The sequence below is a fragment of the Schistocerca piceifrons genome, chromosome 1 (assembly GCF_021461385.2).
Source record: "Schistocerca piceifrons isolate TAMUIC-IGC-003096 chromosome 1, iqSchPice1.1, whole genome shotgun sequence".
Lineage (NCBI taxonomy): Eukaryota > Metazoa > Arthropoda > Insecta > Orthoptera > Acrididae > Schistocerca > Schistocerca piceifrons.
The window spans coordinates 1,024,927,887-1,024,951,357 of record NC_060138.1 but is presented as its reverse complement, the minus strand read 5'-3'; the positions used below and the strand labels follow the sequence as shown (position 1 = coordinate 1,024,951,357).

The 23,471-nt window shown below is 44.6% G+C and overlaps 1 protein-coding gene and 1 non-coding gene across 2 annotated transcripts in view; one reads left to right on the top strand and one right to left on the bottom strand.

Annotated features, from left to right (window-relative positions):
• Positions 1-23,229, bottom strand: part of LOC124796077 (phospholipase B1, membrane-associated-like) — a 102,366-nt gene extending 79,137 nt beyond the window's left edge. Inside the window, exons 1-2 of the mRNA XM_047260166.1 lie at positions 22,958-23,229; positions 4,474-4,687 (exon numbers count right to left, since the gene is read on the bottom strand). Coding sequence (XP_047116122.1) covers positions 4,474-4,687; positions 22,958-23,170 — 427 coding nt within the window. The 5' untranslated portion in view covers positions 23,171-23,229. The remainder of the gene's footprint in view (positions 1-4,473; positions 4,688-22,957) is intronic.
• On the top strand, positions 12,597-12,671 carry Trnat-ggu. Its single transcript has one exon. It is a non-coding gene; the product is annotated as a tRNA-Thr (tRNA).
• Positions 23,230-23,471: the final 242 nt, after the last annotated feature.

Here is a 23,471-nt window from a genome sequence, read left to right as displayed (position 1 = left end):
CGCGTGATCTGAGCGAAGGTCAAACTTTCTCTTACGTTGGTTTTATTGGTATGTAATTCGTGTAATCAAGATTCTTTCCTCTGTTGTAGTGCAGATGTGTTTATCTAATACAGGCGGGAGCATAGTTACTGCAGAGTTTAAAGTCAACCAGTTTTATATTTTAGTAATTAATTATTATACTAATTATTGCACTGACTGATTATACCGAACTTACTGAAGCTCCCACACTTGTCATATTTGCTAAAGTTATGTTAAACAAGAAAATATATTAGTTCAGTAATGGCACTGATCTGTGTATATAAATAAATATCTTTCAAGGTGTAGATGTCACATTTTATTAACCAACACCTTACTTCCCCCAGTAAGCTACACCGTTTCATGTTGTCCTAGGAAGTTTTTGTCTATCTGTGTCATATTCGTCGCTTGAAATACCATTCGAACTTCCCGATTTCCCGATTATATGCACATATGGAGTACTGGGTGAGAGGACAAAGAGCACTAACTCATTTTATTCCTCTTGGGCAGTATTTCTGTGGACGTTCATTGCTATTATCATCCTCCGTCCTGCAGATAATGCATTAAATGTATAAATGTATCGGTCGATAAGCACGTGTCGAGCCCGTGATTGCGTTTTTGTTGTTCATCCAGTCTCAGGACTGGTGCTAATAGTTATCCCTTGTACCGACATTGTCGACGAGCTCAGCATTTCCCTCCAACGGATGGATCACATTCGACAGCGTTAATAATATTGCACTAGAATATTGTGCAATATTATTGATGTTCTCGCGAGACTACTGAATAACATCATCAGCTACATTTTCAATATTATAGTGCCATAATACTTTGGTTGGAATGTTGAACAATAAAGACGCTGCTTATGTGATAATCGCTCTACTTTGTCGCAAGCGGGAAAGAAAAAGAGGATAAAAAATTGGCTCAAGAAACGTCAAATATCATTCATGAAAATTTTTTCAGAGAATTGAGGTTAAAAAAAAGTGTGCTGATAATCCAACATTTGATTCATTACTGTAAATGTTTCTCCCCATAGATTCACCTCCTCACACACAGGCACTCGGCCTCCACCCCTGCTTAGATAAATGGACGCCTATATATCGATAAAAAAAAATGCCGTTCCAGCAAGTCAGCACTTATCTATCACGCTACGATACCTTGCTACAGGCAATTGTTTCCAAGACTTGAAATATAGAATTACGATTTCACCTTTCAGAATTTGAGATATACTTACGGACAAGTATCATGCAATAGTACGTGCATCATTCTTAAAATTCGGTTTTTGTACTGATATGCCTTAACATTCCACGATACCAACAATAATTTACTCATTTCGATGCACGCTAACAATAATGCTCTTTCCACACCCAACAAACCTAAACTAATCTAACCTGCTTGTCCTACGTAGCACACGAGGGACTGTGGAAGACAATGTCAGTACTTCGCACAGACGACACAATATGTCAAGGCAGCGCAATACATTTCAATATATTTTCAATATTACTGCACAAACTCTCAGTCTACCCCTACATGATCAATGTTATTACGCATTAGGAAATACTGAGAAGTACAGGGTGTTTATAAATGAATATCGGGGTTTTAACGCTTTATAATATTTATTATACTAAACTTACAGCTATAAATGATATGTCAAATGAAAGATCAACTCAAACAGTTTTGCCAAGAACCTTATAAATGTTCAATGTGAGCACCATTTGTCACACGGCACATCAACTCTATAGCCGAGTTCTTCCCAAACGTTGATAAGTGTGTTTTCAGTGATTGTAGCAAAAGCTGCTTCAATCCGGTTTCTCAATTCAGGGAGGTCTGCTGGTAGCGGAGGTACGTACACACGATCCTTGATGAAGCCCCAAAGCAAAAAATCGCATGACGTTAGGACGGGTGAACGTGGAGGCCATGCAAAGCAAGCCCTGTGATTGGGCCCCTTGCGGCCTATCCAGCGCTTCTTCCAACTGAGGGAAGAGCCATTGCTCTAATGTAACAAGGTAAGAAGTGCCAGTTACGGTAGGTTCACCAAAAAAGAAAGGCCCAACTCGGCAATAGACTTGATGTGTGCCTTGTGACAAATGGTGCTCACATTGAACAAAATGGTTCAAACGGCTCTGAGCACTATTTACGACTGTGTGCGTCTCTTCCAGTGTGTCTTTATTTTCCGACACGATAAATGTTGAAAAGGAATGTAATTTCAAAACTTGTCCGCCTGTGAACAATAAATCGACGCAACTAAAGTGGAACTTGTAGTGACGTAACAAGACTGTTACGCCACTTGAGGTAGCCGAAAGAAAGGCACACGTACACACACGCCGACGGGCGTCAAGTCTGGAACAGGATAACTATTGAATGGTAGCAAGAAAAGTACGTAGCTGCTTTATACTTAACTTTAATAATCCTTGTGATACATCTCTCTTGACTATACAAATGCGACTCGTAAGATACATGCACTGTTACAATTGGCGCCTTGCTAGGTCGTAGCCATGGACTTAGCAGAAGGCTATTCTAACTGTCTCTCGGCAAATGAGAGGAAGGCTTCGTCCGTATTGTCGCTAGCAATGTCGTCCGTACAACTCGGGCGAGTGCTATATCGTATCTCGAGACCTGCCTTGTGGTGGCGCTAGGTCTGCGATCACACAGTGGCGACACGCGGGTCCGACATGTACTAAATGGACCGCGGCCGATTTAAGCTACCACCTAGCAAGTGTGGTGTCTGGCGGTGACACCACAGAACTAAGGTCTTCTTTTAAAAGTGAAATTTGTTATTCTGCGAATTCTTTCACAGGCGATTTGCAGCAACTTAATACAACTGAAAACCTAAGTTAGCCATAGGAATGTGAACGAAGTGGAACGATAAGATTTATCTAATGTGTCAAATGGCTCTGAGCACTATGGGACTTAACATCTGAGGTCATCAGTCCCCTAGAACGTAGAACTACTTAAAGCTAACTAACCTAAGGACATCACACACAACCATGGCCGAGGCAGGATTCGAACCTGCGACCGTAGCGGTCGCGCGGTTCCAGACTGAATCATATAACTGCCCACGTCGTGTTGTGCCGACTCCACTGTAGCTTGAATGGATTTTTAAGTTTGTTTTATATGCTCGACTTCTAATTTCACCACAGAAGTCTCCAGGGTTGAGCAGTTATTGCCCGATGACGACACGCAATACAGTTTGTTAAAGCGGAGTTCGCCGTTATTATGTTTTTAGATTTAATTTTATTACTCGTACAGAGACTCAACGTTCCTTTGTTTAACAGCGCGTCGTCAAAATAAGTATGAAATGCTAATGTGTTTGCAATACATAATGTCGAGTATTGAGTTAAAGTTCGTACCTATTTTGCTATTTTAGAGAAGATAAACTTTAAGCGCTTCTGCTTCTATAATCTCAGTATCAAATGTTCACTAATTTCAATTTACTTCCTATCTCAGTTCAGTATTTAAAACAAATTATATATCAATGTCATTTCAGAGATATTACGTCGGTTCCACACTAACGGAATTGTCATTTAACATCACTTTTATTAATAATTATTTTTCTTATGACGTAAATGTTAATGAATGATCACTATCTAGGAGGAAAGAGGGATTGATCCTAATCATGAGATAATAGCTTTTAACGAGCCCGCAATCGTTAATTAAATAAAAAGTCACGTTCAAGGATGATACGCGAACAACTTTCGTTACGTCCGTTTTCACGTATCTGTCAAAACTAATCCTGTCGCCCACAATTCAAATTAACACTGACGTTAACCCCTTTTGTCGGAACATCGAATCGTAACTATTGTGTGAAAGTTTATTCCAGTCCCTGAATTATTTCCTTTCAGATACGCGCACGACCGAACAGCAGAACGGAACACAAACGCCTTGTTTTAACAACCGAACAACGCAATGTCATTACATTACGACAATGTCCGCTCAATGAACATCCCTTTGGCTTTATGTTCTCTACTCTGCTTGGTTAAATTATTCCTAATTACAATTTATTCAGCTATTTAACGAAAACATCTAACAAAAAAATATATCCCCCAACGTAAAAGATCCGTTATAAGCGCCTATATCCGATCGGCCACCACAGCCGACTCACATTGGACATTTATCAGGTTCTTGGTAAAACTGTTTGAGTTGCTCTCTCATTTGACATATCATTTTTTCACTGTAAGTTTAATTTAATAAATATTATAAAGCGTTACAACCCGATATTCATTTATAAACACCCTGTATTATTGACTGTACTCGGGGCGCTTCAGAAGATCACGTTCCATGAGACTCTGCGTGCAGGTATGGCATTCATTCCAAGAGAACTGTTTCCTATCAGGTGGACAGCAATTGTACCTCTGAGGGCCAGTAAACTGAATGACAGAAATTTCTGTCAGTACCAGGATACAAACTTGCTACATTCGTCACAGACGGCCTTAACTACATCACAGAGAGAGGAGTGCTTACCAATAGACCAGGAGGCGCCCCTGTTCTCCGCGAGTACTTGCATGATGTTGGCAGCTAGTATACCGTTGCCGGCGGTGAGGCTGTCGCCCAGTGCCGCGATGACGTCGATGTCTCCGGGCCTCAGGCGGTGCACAGAGTCCGGCGGGGAGGGCGAGCGGCCGAGGCGGGTGTCGCACGGGAAGGGCCGGTCCGAGGGGACCTCCGGCTGCAGCGCCTGCGGCAGAATAACGCGGCAGTCAGTCCCAGGGGCACTCCAGCGCTCACGGCATGGGGTAGCATATGAACCTTCTCGTCAAGCTGCGGCAGCAGTTCAGATCTGGTCGTTTCGTGGTGCATTTGCCGACGAGATAACTCGCACAAAAATTGAGAAATTTGTTAAAAAAGTAAATCGAACAATCACTCTCTTAAGTTTCTCTTCAGGCGATGCCCTACATAGTTCTCTACAGAAACAGGCTTCTGTTTATTCATGAAACAGTTTAGATTTTTTATATATAGTTAAGGAATTCTGCTACCACAGAAGCAAAATAACCCATGACAGACGAAGCAAGGACATTATAATCAAACACGCCTGCAAGGAGAGCGATCTTGGCCAAAGAAATATGCTAGTATCAAACACAGGCCTTGATTCGAGGAAAGAATTTCTGAGAATGTACTGCGTTGTATGGTAGTGAACCATGGGCTGTGGGAAGAACACATCAAAAGACAACCGAAGCATTTGAGATGTGATACAACAGAGGATGAAAATTAGGTCAACCGATAAGGAACGAGGAAAGTCCCGCAGAACAAACAAATAAAAGAACGTAAGGAAAACACTGACAAGAAGTAAGGACAAGATGACAGGGCATGTGTCAAGACATTAGGGAAAAGCTTCCTGATACTAGAGAAAGGTGTAGAGAGTTAAAACTGTAGAGGAAGTCAGAGATTGGAATACATCCAACAAATAATTGGGGACGTTGTGCGGAAGAGCTTCTCTGAGATGAATAGGTTGGCACTGGAGAGAAATTCGTGGCGGGCCTCATCAAACCAACCAGAAGATCGATGCCTGAATATAAAAAACAGTGTTAGAGCCTATCCACATTTTCTTCCAAGCTCGTTGATCACTGTCGATCATTTCTCACTATCATACGGTAGTTTGCTTCCACACTTTCCTCAAGCTTTGCCAGCTACAAGATGCATCTTGAGGTGCTGAGTGTTCTGCCAGAAAGCAATATCGTCGACGCTGTGAAGATTGGTAGTATCCGCTTAGGTGCTTGAATTTAATAGAGACTGTCCCCCTTTGGACTTCAGGTACGTCACGATCACGTTAGACGTTACTTAATGTCGTATTCCCGACTCTTATTATGTTCTTTCGCCGTTCGGGAGTGGATGCTTATTCCAGTGAATCTTCGGTGGGTTACCATGTGTTGCTCGTTAAATTGTGAAGTGCACGCATTAGTTCCTGTGCATGTCGGAATACCACCTCTCCTTGAACCACGATTGAAACATTTGTTTGCGCCACATCGTCTTAAGTTGATTCAGTCACGATCTCTGGAGGTAACACCTCTGTTATGCTATGTTTTCTGGTATCTTGCAGTCCAGTCACGTATGTATTAAGCATAACTGAAACAGTTTAATGCGTCATGTGCCATTTGTTATTTTGAACGAATACTTTTATTGTGTTCAGTTTTCTTTTATGGGTGTAGATTCTTCTGAAATAAATATGCAGTTACTGAACTCCTTTGCTACCATTAATAACCACTGCCACTCTTTGACTATGGATTAATCAGGACCATGAGCCATATTTGTATGTGAGGGAAATATTTCTTTTGACAGTTCTTTTGTGCATACCTTTATCCAAATGACAGATAGCTAAGAGGATCTAGAATAAAATTTTCACTCTGCTGTTCGCTAATCTGATACTTCCTGGCAAATTAAAACTGTGTGCGAGACGGAGACTCGAACTCGGGACATTTGCCTTTCCCGGGCAAGTGCTGTACCAAGTGAGCTACCCAACCATGACTTACTACCCGTCCTCACAACTTTGCTTCCGGCAGTACCTCGTCTTGCACCTTCCAAACTTCATAGAAGCTCTCCTACGAGGGACGCGCTGTGTAGCCGTGCGGTCTTAGGCATCTTGTCACGGTTCGCGCGGATCCCCCCGTCGGAGGTTCGGGCCCTCCATCGGGCATGGGTGTGTGTGTGTGTGTTGTCCTTGCCGTAAGTTAGTTTAAGTTAGATTAAGTAGTGCGTAAGCTTAGGGATCGATGACCTCAGCAGTTTGGTCCCACAGAACTTACCACAAATTTCCTCTCCTGCGAACATTGCAAGACTAGTATTTCTGGAAGAAAGGATATTTCGGAGACATGCTTAACCATAGCCTGGGGGATGATTCCAGAATCAAATTTTCATCCTGCAGCGGAGTGTGCGCTGATCTGAGACTTCCTGGCAGATTAAAGCTGTGTGCCGGATCGAGACTCGAGCTCGGGACCTTTGTCTTTCGCGGAGAGCTGGAGAGCTTCTGTGAAGTTCGGAAGGCAAGAGACGAGGTGCTGGCGGAAGTGAAGCTGTGAGACGTGCCTGGGTAGCTCGGTTGGTAGAGCCTTTGCACGCGTAAGGCAAAGGTCCTAAGTTCGAGTCTCGTTCCGGCGTACAGTTTTAATCTGCCAGGAACTTTTAGTCAACGGGGTGTCCATCCTAATAGTCGTTAGACGCTTTCTCTCTGGCGTTTCGGGAGATATCTGCAATTTCGCTTTTTTAAAATGTAATTGGAGTTGTCCAAAGAAATACTGCTCATCACGTCTTTCATCCGATGCCCAGTATCGACGGAAAACTTCGAGTTACTTCGTGGGTATGTATTAAAAGGAACAGTAGAACACGAAGAACATCCCGTACACCTGCAGCAACGGCACCGCCCTGGCCCGCGGTGACCGCTATCGCCATGCAACAGCGCAGCTCAGTCGCTACTGGAGTGCTGGTTATTCTTTGTGTTACTGCCCTTGTTAATACAGACAGATGAAACGAATTTCTCACTTGACTAATGTGCGACACCTTCATCTAATGGGCATTTAAATTTTCCTTTAAAAATCAAGAGAAGACACTGACTATTTCCATCGACTGTGTACGTTGCATGAAAAACATTATGTGTTCGTTGGGACTGACTCCAGCTACACATTGCAAGCAAGAAATTCCTGAGATCAGCCCGAACACAAGAGAAAATGTTCCTGGCGACTCTTAGGAGAGACAGTCTCTCTCACTCTCTCTCTCTCTATATATATATACATATATACACACACACACACACACATATATATATATATATATATATATATATATATATATATATATATATATATATAGGGTGGTCCATTGATAGTGACCGGGCCAATCATGTTACCAAATAAGCATCAAAATAAAAAAACTACAAAGAACGAAACACGTCTAGCTTGAAGGGGCAAAACAGGTGGCGCTATGGTTGGCCCGCTAGATGGCGCTGCCATAGGTCAAACGGATATAACTGCGTTTTTTTTTAAAAATAGGAACCCCCATTTTTATTATATATTTGTGTAGTACGTAAAGAAATATGAATGTTTTAGTTGGACCACTTTCTACGCTTTGTGACAGATGGCGCTGGAATAGTCACAAACGTATAAGTACGTGGTATCACGTAACATTCTGCCAGTGCGGACGGTATTTGCTTCGCGATACATTGCCCGTGTTAAAATGGACCGTTTACCAATTGCGTGCCGGCCGGTGTGGCCGAGCGGTTCTAGGCGCTACAGTCTGAAACCGTGCGAACGCTACGGTCGCAGGTACGAATCCTGCCTCGGGCATGGATGTGTGTGATGTCCTTAGGTTAATTAGGTTTAAGTAGTTCTAAGTTCTAGGGGACTGATGACATTAGAAGTTAAGTTCTATAGTGCTCTGAGCCATTTGAACCATATGAACCAATTGCGGAAAAGGTCGATATCGTGTTGAAGTATGTCTATTGTGACCAAAATGCCCAACGGGCTTGTGCTATGTATGCTGCTCGGTATCCCAGACGACATCATCCAAGTGTCCGGACCGTTCGCCGGCTAGTTACGTTATTTCAGGAAACAGGAAGTGTTCAGCCACATGTGAAACGTCAACCACGACCCGCAACAAATTATGATGCCCAAGTAGGTGTTTTAGCTGCTTTCACGGCTAATCCGCACATCAGTAGCAGACAAATTGCGCGAGAATCGGGAATCTCAAAAACGTCGGTGCTGAGAATGCTACATCAATATCGATTGCACCCGTACCATATTTCTATGCACCAGGAATTCCATGGCGACGATTTTGAACGCCGTGTACAGATCTGCCACTGGGCACAAGAGAAATTACGGGAAGATGACTGATTTTTTGCACCCGTTCTATTTAGCGACGAAGCGTCATTCACCAACAGAGGTAACGTAAACCGGCATAACATGCACTATTGGTCAACGGAAAATGCACGGTGGCTGCGATAAGTGGAACATCAGCGACCTTGGCGGGTTAATGTATGGTGCGGCATTATGGGAGTAAGGATAATTGGCCTCCATTTTATCGATGACAATCTAAATGGTGCAATTTATGCTGATTTCCTACGTAATGTTCTATCGATGTTACTACAAGATGTCTCACTGCATGACAGAATGGCGATGTACTTCCAACATGATGGCTGTCCGGTACATATCTTGCGTGCGGTTGAAGCGGTATTGAATAGGATATTTCATGACAGGTGGATCGGTCGTCGAAGCACCATAGCAAGGCCCGCACGTTCACCGGATCTGACGTCCCCGGATTTCTTTCTGTGGGGAAAGTTGAAGGATATTTGCTGTCCTGATCCACCGACAACGCCTGACAACATGCGACAGCGCATTATCAATTCATGTGCGAACACTACGGAAGGCGAACTACTGAGTGTTGAGATGAATGTCGTTACACGCATTGCCAAATGCCTCGAGGTTGACGGACATCATTTTGAGCATTTATTGCGTTAATGTGGTATTTACAGGTAATCACGCTGTAACAGCATGCGTTCTCAGAAGTGATAAGTTCACAGAGGTATCACATTGGAACAACCGAAATAAAATGTTCAAACGTACCTACGTTCTGTATTTTAATTTTAAAAACCTACCTGTTACCAATTGTTCGTCTGAAATTGTAAGCCATATGTTTGTGATCATTACAGCGCCATCTATCACAAAGCGAAAAAAGTGGTCCAACTAAAACATTAATATTTTACGTACTACACGAACATGTAATAAAAAATGGGGGTTCCTATTTTAAAAAACGCAGTTGATATCTGTTTGACCTATGGCAGTGCCATCTGGTTTTCCCCTAGACAAATTTCGTTCTTTGTAGTTTTTCGTGTGACGCTTATTTCGTGAGATATTTGGCCCGGTCACGATCAGTGGACCACCATATACATTGCCTTGTGTGCCGTGGGTACGGTAAGCCTCCGTGTGAGCTCCAATCTCTAATGTTTTTTCGCAAGGTGTACGTAGGAGCAAGAAATATATTTGTTGACTCTTCTAGGAACGTACTCTCACGGAACTGGAAGAATGAACCACACCGTGATGCAGAACTCCTCTCTTACAGCGTCTACTACGGGCGTTGGTTGATCATATCTGTGATGCTTTCATACTTATTAAATAAGCCTGTAACGAAACGCGCTGCTCTTTTTTGGATCTTCTCTATTTCCTCTATCATTCCTATCTGGTACGGATCCCTCCTGACGAGCAAATTGTAAACCATTTCCTTTGTCGATAGGCTACATTTCCTGAATTTTCTTCCAGATGAATCTCAGTCTGGCATCTGCCTTACTCGCATTTATTTTTATGTGGTCGTTCCGCTTCACTCCTTAGATATTTAATTGAAGTCACCGCTTCCAATGATTTTTCTGCAGTTATGCGATCACACAATAAAAGGTATTTCTGCTATGTATAGTTTCCCCCATCAGTAGGTACGTCTCATTTAGCTAAGTCTGTCAGGATTACTTATTCACTATTAACTGGTTCATTTTACTTGTCAATGCCTTCCATGGTAGTCCCTGTACATATTCAGCTCCCCCTCCCACTCCGCCAAATTAACAGGCACGCTTCACTATCTGCGTGGCAGTGAGTTGTTTCAGCTGCGAAACATGATAGCCCACAGGACTGACACAATGGACAGGATAGGAGACACGCTGGTTTTTCTCTGCTGTTTCCTCAAATGTTCAAATGTGTATGAATTCCTAAGGGATAAAACTGCTGAGGTCATCGGTCCCTAGACTTACACACTACTTAAACTAACTTATACCAAGGACAACACACACACCCATGCCCCAGGGAGGACTCGAACCTCCGGCGGGAGGCGCCGCGCGCTGTTTCCTCATCCACCATAAGGAAGGCCTGCTACCACTCTACAACAGTGAGGCCACAGTGGTGACGGTTCACACTGACTCAGGCGACGTCACTTTCGTCTCGGCATTTCACACTCTGAAGACTGAACTGGAAGTCCTGACGACGCTCTCTGATGCGAGACTTAAGAGTGGAGAGCTGAATGTGAAGCATCCGATTTGGGACAGTCTCCAAACTTCTGCAGGAGATCTTGAAGTGGAAGTCCATGGGCCACAGAACCCTACTTACCTGCTTTTCAATCGCCAGCAGGAAACTGACGTACTGCATATCGTCATTTCTAAGAACACACCGGTCATCATACTTCTCACTACAGTCAGCGACATTCCAAAAAAAAATGTTCAAATGTGTGTGAAATCTTATGGGACTTAACTGCTAAGTTCATCAGTCCCTAACCTTACACACTACTTAACCTAAATTATCCTAAGGACAAACACACACACCCATGCCCGAGGGAGGACTCGAACCTCCACCGGGACCAGCCGCACAGTCCATGACTGCAGCGCACCTAGACCGCTCGGCTAATCCCGCGCGGCTCCAGCGACATTCCATCAAATCATCTCCCAGTCGCCATTGCCCTTCGCCGCATTTCACTGTAGCACGCCAACTAGACTACAATTGCCATCAGCTGGGTCTGCTACCGCAGGATCTCAACAGCAGGGGGTAAATGGTGTTCGCGCTCCGAACTGAGGCGGAAATCATGACCGTTATCAATTACCTGACAAAAAATATCCAGAAAATCATACAACGGGCTACAACAACCATAATCATTGCCTCTCCATAGCGTGTGGAACTACTACCTCTGCTCCAAGAACTGTGCCATCAGAAGAACAGATATAGACGGCATCGGCAAGAATTCAGGAATCCCCATGTCCGCGAGAACTTCGATACCGTCTTATGTAATGGAACGGCGAAGCGTGGGAGGACAAGATGGAGCAATTTCACTTCCATCTGGTCAAATCTCTGCAATCACTGGTTCAGCCAAAACGACAGCTAACAGTGCCGTGCGCCCGCGTTTAATTCTGCATAATTCCCGCGGATTTAGAATTCCTCTGGCCGATAGAGCGCATTGAGCGTTACTGTCACCGGTAGAGGGCAGGTCGGAGGAGAAGATAGTTAAGGCTGCGGTGACCGAGTGGAGATAAGAGACTGACACAGACGGCGAGGAGCGCAAGTGAGGCGGCGTGCTGTGGCCAAACGTCTGCCGTGGTCCGTTGACAAGAGTGGTGCCTACATGCGTTGACATAAGACAACGGGGACAGATGAAAATGTGTGCCCCGACCGGGACTCGAACCCGGGATCTCCTGCTTACATGGAAGACGCTCTATCCATCTCAGCTACCGAGGACACAGAGTATAGCGCGACTGAAGGGATTTATCTCTTGCACGCCCCCCCCCCCCCCCCCGCGAAACCCACATTCTCAACGTATTGTCCCGCACTACATTCGTAGTGCCCCCGCCCATTCTTTCGGACAGATACCATCTTACAAGAGTTCGGGCACTGTTTGTGCATTCGCACAGAAGTAGAAGATGGTCAAGTTAAGGCTCACCGGCCACTTGACCATCTTCTTCTTCTGTGCGAATGCACAAACAGTGCCCGAACTCTTACGGGAATCGGCAACGCGCCGCGAGTAATGAGTATAATGGGCGGGGGCACTACGAATGTAGTGCGGGACAATATGTTGAGAATGTGGGTTTCGTGGGAGGCGTGCCAGAGATAAATCCCTGCAGTCACCCTATCCTCTGTGTCCTCGGTGGCTCAGATGGATAGAGCGTCTGCCAGGTAAGCAGGAGATCCCGGGTTCGAGTCCCGGTCAGGGCACACATTTTCTTCTGTCCCCGTTGACGTCTGTCAACGCCTGTAAGCAGCTAAGGGTGTTCATTTCATTGTAATTTCATTCTAACGAGCTGCGTGGTCACCGATGGTATCTGTTCTTTCAGGCATGTCCGAAAAGATACCATCTTAGTATATATAAAGAGTGGTGCCTTTGCTCACTGCGAGTGTTGATCGCAGCCGTGAACGTGGCTCGTTAAAAGCTACTTCGACAGGACGCACAGTATTCGTCGTGTCCTAGGCTATTGAAATTGTAAGCAGTTTGTGTCCGTTGAGGTGCCGGGCAGGAGTACAGTGTGACCTTTGCAAGTACTGGATGCGGGGGCATCTGCTGGATGATACCCGTGGGTTTCAGACTACAAGTAATCTTCGATACATCATTCTCTCCGCGCTCTCTGAGCAAGCGTTTGTCAGTGGGCGCTGGATTTTACGAGAAGTCACGGTGAGCATCCGATTAGTGTGCTCGTCGCATGGTGGCTATTTTGATTCCGTATCCTGGTTGCCTGTTCTTACGTATGTAAATGTGTTGTTTATGAAGTTTTTTCCTGGTACTACTTGAGTTCAGTTTTGTCAATGTGTGTGGGCTTGTGGCTGTCACTATTCCAAACTGATTTTAGAATCTAATGGTATTGAATGCAGATGTAATTCTTCTGATTTACGAATTGTACTTTATAGCCAGTGAAAATTGTTCAATTTGGCTAACTTATTTCTGAGGCATGTCTATAGTTACCTGTTGGCTAGTATCACGAGCTCGAACTGTTTGCTAAATTGTTTTTGCTTCTACAAAAAAATTAAAGAAAGGTATCTGCATTTGTAGTATGTTAATTTCTACCAAACAATTAACGAGTTCTCTCTGTGTTACAGGATAAGTGATTGTATCTCTTGTTAACTGTGATCTTGTTAAAGATCCCTGAGTACCATGATTGACACTGTTAATGAAGGTTTCTAGTACTGTGGTAACGTCAACCGCCGTCCTGTGTTAGTAGAGAAGGAGGAATTATTGCTACTGCCGTCGCCTCTGCCACTGCCTCTATCATCATAAATTTGAACCAATTTTGTCAGTCGTTTTGATAATTACTGGCAATAGACGATGTTTGCTATTGTAATGTAAATGTATTTCTTTTAAATACAAAAAGGAGGTGATTTTATACTGTTGCACTTTTGAGGCGTTTGCCATCAGTTGTTCACTGAACTTTAGTCTTTTCAGTCAGTGCTATTCTTGGATTTTTGCTTTAAAAATAAATTCATTGGTGTTTTTAGAATAATAAATTTATTATGGCTCAGTACCCTTCCACACAACCCCTGCTGCCTACCGCATTTCACTAACCACCGATGAAGGAGTTATTTTCGACGCGCTGCAGATTGCAAAGACTTTCACGGTGGCGTACAAGTGCCGAAACGACCTCCCAATATATGGTCTCAACGACGAAGAACGCTGAGACGGACAACTGATGTCGCAGTTTATAACAGCTCTAGGCGGCGGTCAGCGATCGTAACACACACCAAAATTAAGAACGTTCTAAAAAAACGGAAAGGCTCTTCTTCACCTGGCATCGACTCCGTTACAAACAACCAGTTGCCCCCGCAGAAGTCACTGATCTTGCTGGTGATACTCTTTAATAAGTTCCTTCAGTTGCAGTAATTATTGCAGCAGTGAAAACAGTCCGGATCTTCCCAGTGCTGAATCCGTTGAATTGCACGTCCTCCATCCGGTGGAGCACACTCTGGCAACCTCAACACCTCCAAAGCCAATACTGCTGATTTTTGAGGTTAGGACAGTGCCTATGTTGGGGCACGGCAGGAAAATATGATTCAGAATCTGGTGGTGCAAACATGGCTCCCAGAAAGCTATGTCCATCTCATCGAAAGCTACTTGCAGGGCCAACGGATCATAGTCTCTGTCGAGGGAAAACAGTCCAGCACGAAGACAATCGCAGCTGGAATTCCCCTGGCATCGGTTTTTTCGCCAGATTTCCTTAACATCTGCATCAATGACTTTCCCTGAGTTGCCAACGTTCTCCCGGCTCAATATTGCTGCAGGTACAGTGTTCTTCACGAACAGAAGACAACACTCCGTTAAACCCTTCTGTATTCAAACTGAATATGGGCCAACCGCATGCAGCCAAGATGACAACGATCTACTTTACGCCGCGACAACCGAGGGTGGACCCCGTCCGGGTGAAAGGCCGCAAAATATCATGAACGAAGACTTCCGTACCTCGGCGTTAGCCTGGTCTCTGGATTCCTTTCCCGCGCCCTCAGATAGGACAAATGGAGTAATTGCCTCCAAATGGTTAGGGCACTGACTCTGGTTTACCATCAACAATGAACTACATCAGTTCATCAGATTGCGGCTTTACAAGGCGATTGTTCTTGCAGCCTTTCCGTACGGGCCCACTTCATGGGGCATAGAGTCCGCCACACAGTTACGATACCTCCACGTTCTTCAGAACAAGGTACTCCGTTGCATCGTATGTGTAACCCCCTCCCCCTCCCCTGGGAAGGTATTCAGGATATGCACGCGGCTCCCAAAATGGACGCCATCAGAATTGTTGTTCAAACGACATTTAGATTCTGTGCCAAATCAGATCTTCGGCGACAGACATTGCCCCATGCTCAACATGTAAATATCGCCTGTCCTCGCAGAGAAGATGGGTTTGAGATCCCACATTCCATCATAGAGGATGACTATTAAATAATATTTTTCATCTGGAAGTAACCCAAATGACTTCATCGTAGTAGGTCGGCCGTGGATCTCTGAAGCCTGTTATTGCCCGTTCTTACACGTGCAGTTCTTGTCTCAGTAAGGAATTAAAACACACATGCTTGTTACCTGTGCATAGCAAGTCGCATGGGCGATGGGCCTGCGCATACACACGAGGGAAAGAAATGTCTGGTGACAGAAAAGCGACACACTGAAGCACACATTCCCCAGCTAATTCATTAGGTGGCAGCGCAGAAATGTATCTAATGTCTTCTGGTAGCCAAGAAACACGTTATTAACCTTGAAGTCAGTATTTACTGTTTCCTGGGTCTCGTGGACGACCAGAGTGAGTTGGGTATCGTACGATCTTTGCTTTCATAACCGATGTTGATTCCTGCAGAGGGGATTTTTGGTTTCCAGAAACAGTAAAATACCCGAGCATAAAATACATTTCTAAATACTGCAACAGATCAACGCCAGAAATATAAGCCTGTAGTTTTGTGCGTCTGTTCGATGAAGCTTCTTCAAAATGGAATTGACCTGCGTTATATTCCAATCATCAGGAATGCTTTGCTCCTCCAGCGACCTATAGTAAGTTGCTTCTAGAAAAAGGGTAAGTTCTTTCGCGTACTCTATGTAATACGGTATTGGTAGGCCGTCAGATCTAGTGGCCGTTCCTCTGTTCAGCGATTTCAGTTAATTTTCGTCCTATGGTCATTATTTCAATATCTGTCGTTTTGACATTCGTTCGACAATTTGAAGGAAGAACTTTGCTTTCGTAGCAGCTGTCTCACGCGGCTGTCGACCAGGGCTGTCCTCTCCCAACTCTCACTACTCTGCTGATCGATTGATTGATTGATTGATTGACTGAGGGGGGCGGGATTAAGGGACTAAACGGCGAGGTCATCAGTCCCTCATTACTTTGCTCAGCACGTACCTGTCTAATGGACATTGTAGAATAGTCTTGAATAGAGTAGTCTGAAAGCTAACGAGAACACAGCACGCGTCATAACCCAGTTTCCCAGAAGCTTCTCTCAGTGCAAGACGGGTCAAAATAAACGAACACATGTCTCGGCTTATCCGCATATACTCAACAGCCGACTGTTAATGTTTCAGATGTACTTTGAACGCCTTGTAGGGAGCCATCGATTGAATCGAAGCCGTAGCACGGTCAGAAGCGTCGCGGCTTCAAACTTTTGCGTCCCGTATTGGAAACTCATTATTGATTTTGTTTTACTTTACTTTATTTTCATTTATGAATTCATGTCTGTAGCAGATTAGTACACAAGTGTTTCATATTTTTATTTTATTTTTTATTTACCTACCCATGTCTGTAGAAGATTAGTACACAAGTGTTTCATATCAAGTCAGAGGAGACAAGGGCATTAAGTTAATTGCAAAGTTACAACTTGGTGTCACAATAAGTGTCAGACATTTGTTATATGACTTACAGAAATACAAGTCGCTGAGGAATGAAATAAATAGGAAGTGCAGGGAGACTAAGGCGAAATGGTTGCAAGAAAAATGTGAAGAAGTCGAAAAAGAAATGATTATCGTAAGGAATGATTCAGCATGCAGAAAACCCTAAAGAACCTTCCGCGAATTTCAAAGCAAGGGTGGTAACATTAAGAGTGCAATGGGAATTCCACTGTTAAATGCAGAGGAAGAGAGAGGATAGGCCTTTATTACGGGGAAGATTAGTCTTATGAGATAGAAGAAGAAACAGGAATCGATATTGAAGAGATAGGGTGTACAGTCGTTCTCGCAAACTGACAAAACAGCCGGGAGAGCGGTTTGCTGACCTCATGCCTCTCCATATCAGCATCCAGTGACGCCAGTGGGCTGAGGATGACACGGCGGCCGGTCGTTACCGTTGGGCCTTCATGGCCTGTTCGGGCGGAGTTTAGGTTAGTATCAGGGGATCCAGTATTAGAATCAGAATTTAAAAGAGCTTTGGAAGACTTGAGATCAAATAAGGCAGAATAGATAGCATTCCACTAGAATTCTTAAAATCATTGGGGGGAAATGGCAACAAAACAATTACTCATTTTGAAGTGTAGAGCGTATGAGACTGGTTATATACCATCTGGCTTTCGAAAAAATATCATCCACACAATTCCGAAGACTAAAAGAGCTGACAAGTAAGGAGAATTATCGTACAATCAGCTTAAAAGCTCATGCATCCAAGTTCTGACAAGAATAATAAGCAGAAGAATGGAAAAGAAAATTAAGGGTGTGTTAAATGATGATCATTATTGCTTTAGGAAAGATAAAGGCACCAGAGAGGCACTTCTGACGTTGTGGTAGATAACGGAAGCAAGACTAAAGAAAAATCAAGACACGTTCATCGGATTTGTCGACCTGGAAAAAGTGTTCGCAATGTAAAATGGTGCAACATGTTCGAAATTCTGAGAAAAACAGGGGTACGCTATAAGGAGAGACGGACAATGTACAATATGTACAACAGCCAAGAGAGAATAATAAGAGTGGACGATCAAGAACGATACACTGATGATATTGCTATTCTGAGCGAAAGTGAAGAAGAATTACATGATCTGCTAAATGCAATGAACAATCTAATTAGTACAGAATGTGGATTGAGAGTAAACCGAACAAAGAGAAAAATAATGAGAAGTAGCAGAAATGAGAATAGCGAGAGACGTAACATCAGTATTTATGGTAACGAAGTAGATGAAGTTAAGGAATTCTGCTACATAGGCAACAAAATAACCAATGACAGACGGAGCAAGGAGGACATCAAAAGCAGACTAGCACTGCCGAAAAGGGCATTCCTGGCCAAGAGAAGTCTACTAGTGTCAAAGATAGGCCTTAATTTGAGGAAGAAATTTCTGAGAATGTACGTTTGCAGCATAGCATTGTACGGTAGTGAAACGGACTTTGAGGAAACCGGAACAGAAGAGAATTGTAGCATCTAGATGTTGTGCTACAGATGAATGTTGAAAATTTGGTGGACTGATGAAGTAAGGAATGAGAAGATTCTGTGCAGAATCAGAAAGTAATAGAATGCATGGAAAAAATTGACGTGAAGAAGAGACAGGGCGATAAGACATCTGTTAAGACTTCACGAAATAACGTCCATGGTACTATAGGGATCTGTAGAGGGTAAAACTATAGAGGGCGACAGAGATTGAAATATATCCAGAAAATAACTGAGAACGTAGGTTGCAAGTGGTACTCTGAGGTGAACAGTTTGACACATGGGAGGAATTCGTGGTGAACCACATCAAATCATTCAGAAGACTGATAACTCAAAAAAAATTTAGATGTGGTATTTTCAGGGGTTAAATATTTTTAAATTCTCATAGTCTTATACTTCATCTTTATATTTACTCGTATATTGATTCTTACTTTTTATTCTCATATTTATTCTTCAGGCAGATCTGGTGCATTCATTCTGCGGAAATGCCTAGACAAAGCAAAATAAAATTAAAACAATTTGTTTTCAAACACGGGCCGCAGTTATGAAAAGCCGCTACGCTAGCCACTGCGGTACAGCTTCACTCTCTTTCAGCAGGCGCTACAAGGTACCTTGAATACTCTGGCATTATCTCAGAAACGACCGAGAATCTGCGGAGAAGCCGAGACACGTGCTATTTTGACTCCTTTTCCACCGAGCGAAGTTCATGGGAAATCGGTTTATGGCAATTTTTTTTTTAACTGCGTTCTCCTCGTAAGTCCAATTGAGCTGCTTTAATTGTCGTTTCGTTCCTCCTTTGTTTTCAGCTACAGTCAGCTAAATTCAGCGAATTTAGTGATCAATAGTTTTAATTCAATATCATTTGTCTCATCAGGCACTTGGATTTCATTTATTGTGCTGTGACCATTCATTCCATGCCTAATGCTCCGTATTAGCTTTGCTCTTTCCTTGGAATAATTATTTCTGTACAATGTCTTGTCGTATCCAGTATGATGTCAAAGCGAAAAAATTTGCAGTCCTGCTTGTAGTGCACCTCTGCATTAAATAAAGCTTTCTATAGCTGATACAAGATACTTTTTTATCAGATACGGCGGTTTGTTTTAGTATTTCAAGTACATTATAAGACGCACGGCAGTACAGCCAGAGTGTTTTTACAGGTCTCGGATGCCTACAAATTCATATTTCTCGGGATAGTTTGCGTGTACATTCAAGTGCCTGCCAGTTCATTTTCTTTAGCTTTTCCCGTGGGTCAAACAAGACTATGACAATTCGTCCTGCCCTTCTTTGTATATGCTCAATATCCTCCATTACTTCTATGTGGTGCAGGCCCCACACACTTGTACGGTATTCTAGGACGAGTCACCCTAGAGTTTTGTATGCAATCTCCTTTATAGACCGATTACATTTTCGTTGTACTGTACTAATCGATCGAAGTTTGCCACTTGGTTTCCTGCTACTGAACAACGTAATGGTTCCATTTAATATCCCTATAGACTGTTACATCCGGGTATTGATTGACTGATTCCAGCTGTGACTTGTTGAGATTGTAGTCACAGAACATTACTTTTTTTCGTTCTCTGAAGTGCAGCATTTTATATTCCGAAATACCTAAGGGAAGCTGCAAATTTATTTGCTTCACTTTGAAATCTTTTCACTATCCTATTGAATGCAATACTCTTTTGGGGTTTGCCGTCACATCATGTTGCGCAAATCTGATAATATTTCGTCAACAGAACTTCGACATCTTTAGGTGTGGATAGCTGCTGCCGTCGCTGCTAGAAGGCGCGACTGGTAATCATCACGCGGCCGCGTGGAAATGTGTGGGCCAGGAGCAGGCAGTGCGCGTGCGCGGGAACACGCTCGCGGTTGGTGGAAAGCGGCGCTCAGGGAAGCGCAGAAAGGCGATTCGTGCGTGCGCTGTGGACAATGACTGTGCTTCTGGACGCTCCTATGTTTAAGAATTAAATTAAATCTCAGCAGTGCGCCGCGTCGGCTCTTGAGTCGGAAGTTCTTGTTCCTTCTGTTTTGGCTTAAAGACAGCCAGTACTGGTTTCCAACTATTTTATGAAAGTCCTTGAGGAAAAAGCACTGCAGTTGGCATGTCTCCAACATTCTTGCTTCTGGCGGTGTGTAGACGACATATCTGAGGCGTGGTCGCACGGAATAAAGACATTACGTACGTTTCTGCAGCTTCTTGAACTTGCTCCATCCGAATACAGATTTACCATGGAAGTGGAAAAAGACGGCATGATTAAAAGAAAAATTTTCCGTCAGTGTACACTGATCAACCAGTACATTATGACGAACGACCTACCATCGATATAAACCCGGCGCAAGCGCCAGCAGCGACACTTGGCAAGGAATGACTGCTAGTGAGACACATACGCGGCACATGTAGGAGCAGTGAGCGAGATGTTCGTGTGTAGAATGTGAAAGGACGCGATTTGTCTGAGTTTGACCGAGGGCAGGTTGTGATGGCCCGGAGGCCCGACATGGGAACTGCACGGCCTGTCGAGTGTTCGAGAAGTGCTGTGGTACGGGTCTTCAACGCTTGGCGACACCAAGGTTTGGGCGGCTACATCTCATTACAGATGTCGGACGACGTAGGCTGGGCATACTGGTAAAACAGGGCAGGCGGCGAACTATGACTGAACTAATAGCAGATTTTTTATTCTCGGCCGAGTACAAGTGTGTCTGAACACACAGTGCATCGAACACACCTAACGATGGGCCACCGGAGCCGACGACCCCTGCATGTGTCAATGTTAATACCACGACATCCGCAACTACGACTAAAATGGGCACGTGGTCATCAGCTCTGGACGTTGGACCAATGACTCCCGATACCTTCTTCATCATGCCAATTGGAGAGCGTGAATCCGTCGTCTTCCAAGGGAACAGCTCCTTCACACCGGTACTGCTGGATAGAGACAAGCTGGCAGCGGCTCCATTATGCTCTGGCCATCCATGGGTCCAATGGAGCTCGTGCAAGGCACCATGACGGAGCATCGTACACTGATTGCAGATAAGGTACGACTCTCCATGACGATCATGTTTCTCGATGGTTCAAATGGTTCAAATGGCTCTGAGCACTATGGGATTTAACATATGTGGTCATCAGTTCCCTAGAACTTAAGAACTACTTAAACCTAACTAACCTAAGGACATCACACGCATCCATGCCCGAGGCAGGATTCGATCCTGCGACCGTAGCGGTCACGCGGTTCCAGACTGAAGCGCCTAGAGACGCACGGCCACACCGGCCGGCTGTTTCCCGATGGCAGTGGCATTTTTCAACAAGACAATGCACCATGTCACAAGGCTAGGAGTGTGATCGAGTGGTTCGAACAACATGGTACCGAGCTCCAATTGGTATGTTGACCCCCCCCCCCCTCCCCACTAGCCAGATCTGAACCTGATCGAACACATTTGGGATGTGACTGAACGTGACGTCAGAGTTCATCGCCCCCCACTCCGGAATTTTAGGGAGTTAAATGACTTGTACGTGCAGATGTGATGCCAGGTCCCTCCAGCGACCTACCAAGGCCTCATTGCTTCTGTATTATGACGCGTCGCCGCTGTATCAGGCCAAAGATGGACACACCGGCTGCAAGGTAGGTGGTTATAAGGTTCTGGCTGATCAGTGTGTGTGCGCAACGAGAAAAGCTGTGGGTAAAAAGCTCCTCCTAAAACCCTGGATCGATTTCAAGCAAACTTGGTACATATATCATTTGTTAGCTGGAAAGAAATACTGTGGGTGTAAGAAATAGCAAACCTCCCATTCAGGTGGGAGTGATAATGCAGAGAATGATTGGGGGGGGGGGGGATAAGAAACGGACAGTCAGACAGGGGAATGGAGAAGATGGACAGAGATATGGGAAAGGAGGAAATGAACAGAGAGAGAGGAGATGGAAATGGACAGAAATAGAGAAGAGGAGGAGGCGGACAGAGAGAGAGGAAGAGAGATGGAGAGACAAAGGAAAGAGGCAGTGAGAGACAGAGAGAGGGGGGAAGGAGGAGTTGGACATAGAGAGGGTGGAGAATAATATGCACTAATGGAGGTGGAGGAGAAGATGAAAAGTGTAAGGAAGAGACAGAGTGGACAGGATGTGATGAACAGAGGGGAAAAGGCGAAGTTGGACAGAGGGGGAGAAGCAAATGTACAGAGAGGGGTGAGAAGGAAATGAACAGAGAGAGGGGAGAGTAGCAGATAGACAGAGAGAAGGGCAGAAGGAGATTAAAAGAGAGTGGGGTTGGAGGAGGTGGACAGAGAGAGGAGAGAGAAGGCGATGGTAGGAACAGGGGATAAGGAAATGGACAGAGAGAGGGGGAAGAAGGAGAAGGACTAAGAGGGGAGAGGAGGAGATGGCCAGAGATAGAGGCATAAGAGGAGATGGACTAATAGAACTGGAATAAATACATACGTCGTATACTCAGCTAGTTAAGTTATATAAGGACTTCCAACTAGCATCATAACATCCCGCAAAACTAGTAATGATAGCAGACGTCTGCAAATCTTATCACATAAACGAAAATGTAGACTGCCTGGTTTCTCGTAAATGTGAACAGGCGAGCACTAATGACAACACAACAGTTCCCCCCTCATCACCAGTCATCAAATTCAGAACTAACCTTCCGCTGTCGCAGTGTCTCCAAGAACTTCGCCCGGTCCTTCGGCCTGAGTGTCCTGCTGAGAACATTCTTGAAAGACTCGTAGAAGGCAATCAAGCTGGGCGGGTCTATCTGGAAAGCTATTTGACCGGCGTAGCTCAGTACCTGCCCCGGACCGGCAGGCAGGCTCAAGAAGCAGTACGCGACGGCCACTACAAGCGAGAGCGTCCGCATGATGTCTGCCCCGACGCACGACGCCGCCGCACTGAAACCGGTTGCGAAGCGCCGGAGAACGTCCACCACACTGGTCGACCCCGCGCCGGCTCACATAATATCAGGGCCTCGTGGCCCGGCCGTGACCAGGCCAATAGCGTGCGAGTATTCCGCCGATCCCTAATCTGCACACTTTCTCAGCTGGCGTTATCCGGCGCAAGATCTTCTCGTTACAGCACAAAAGCTCGAGACCTCCCGAGAGCATCTGCGTATGTCTTTAAGAGGGGTAGGACTTCAAACGGGCCGACTTGGAGCAGGAGAG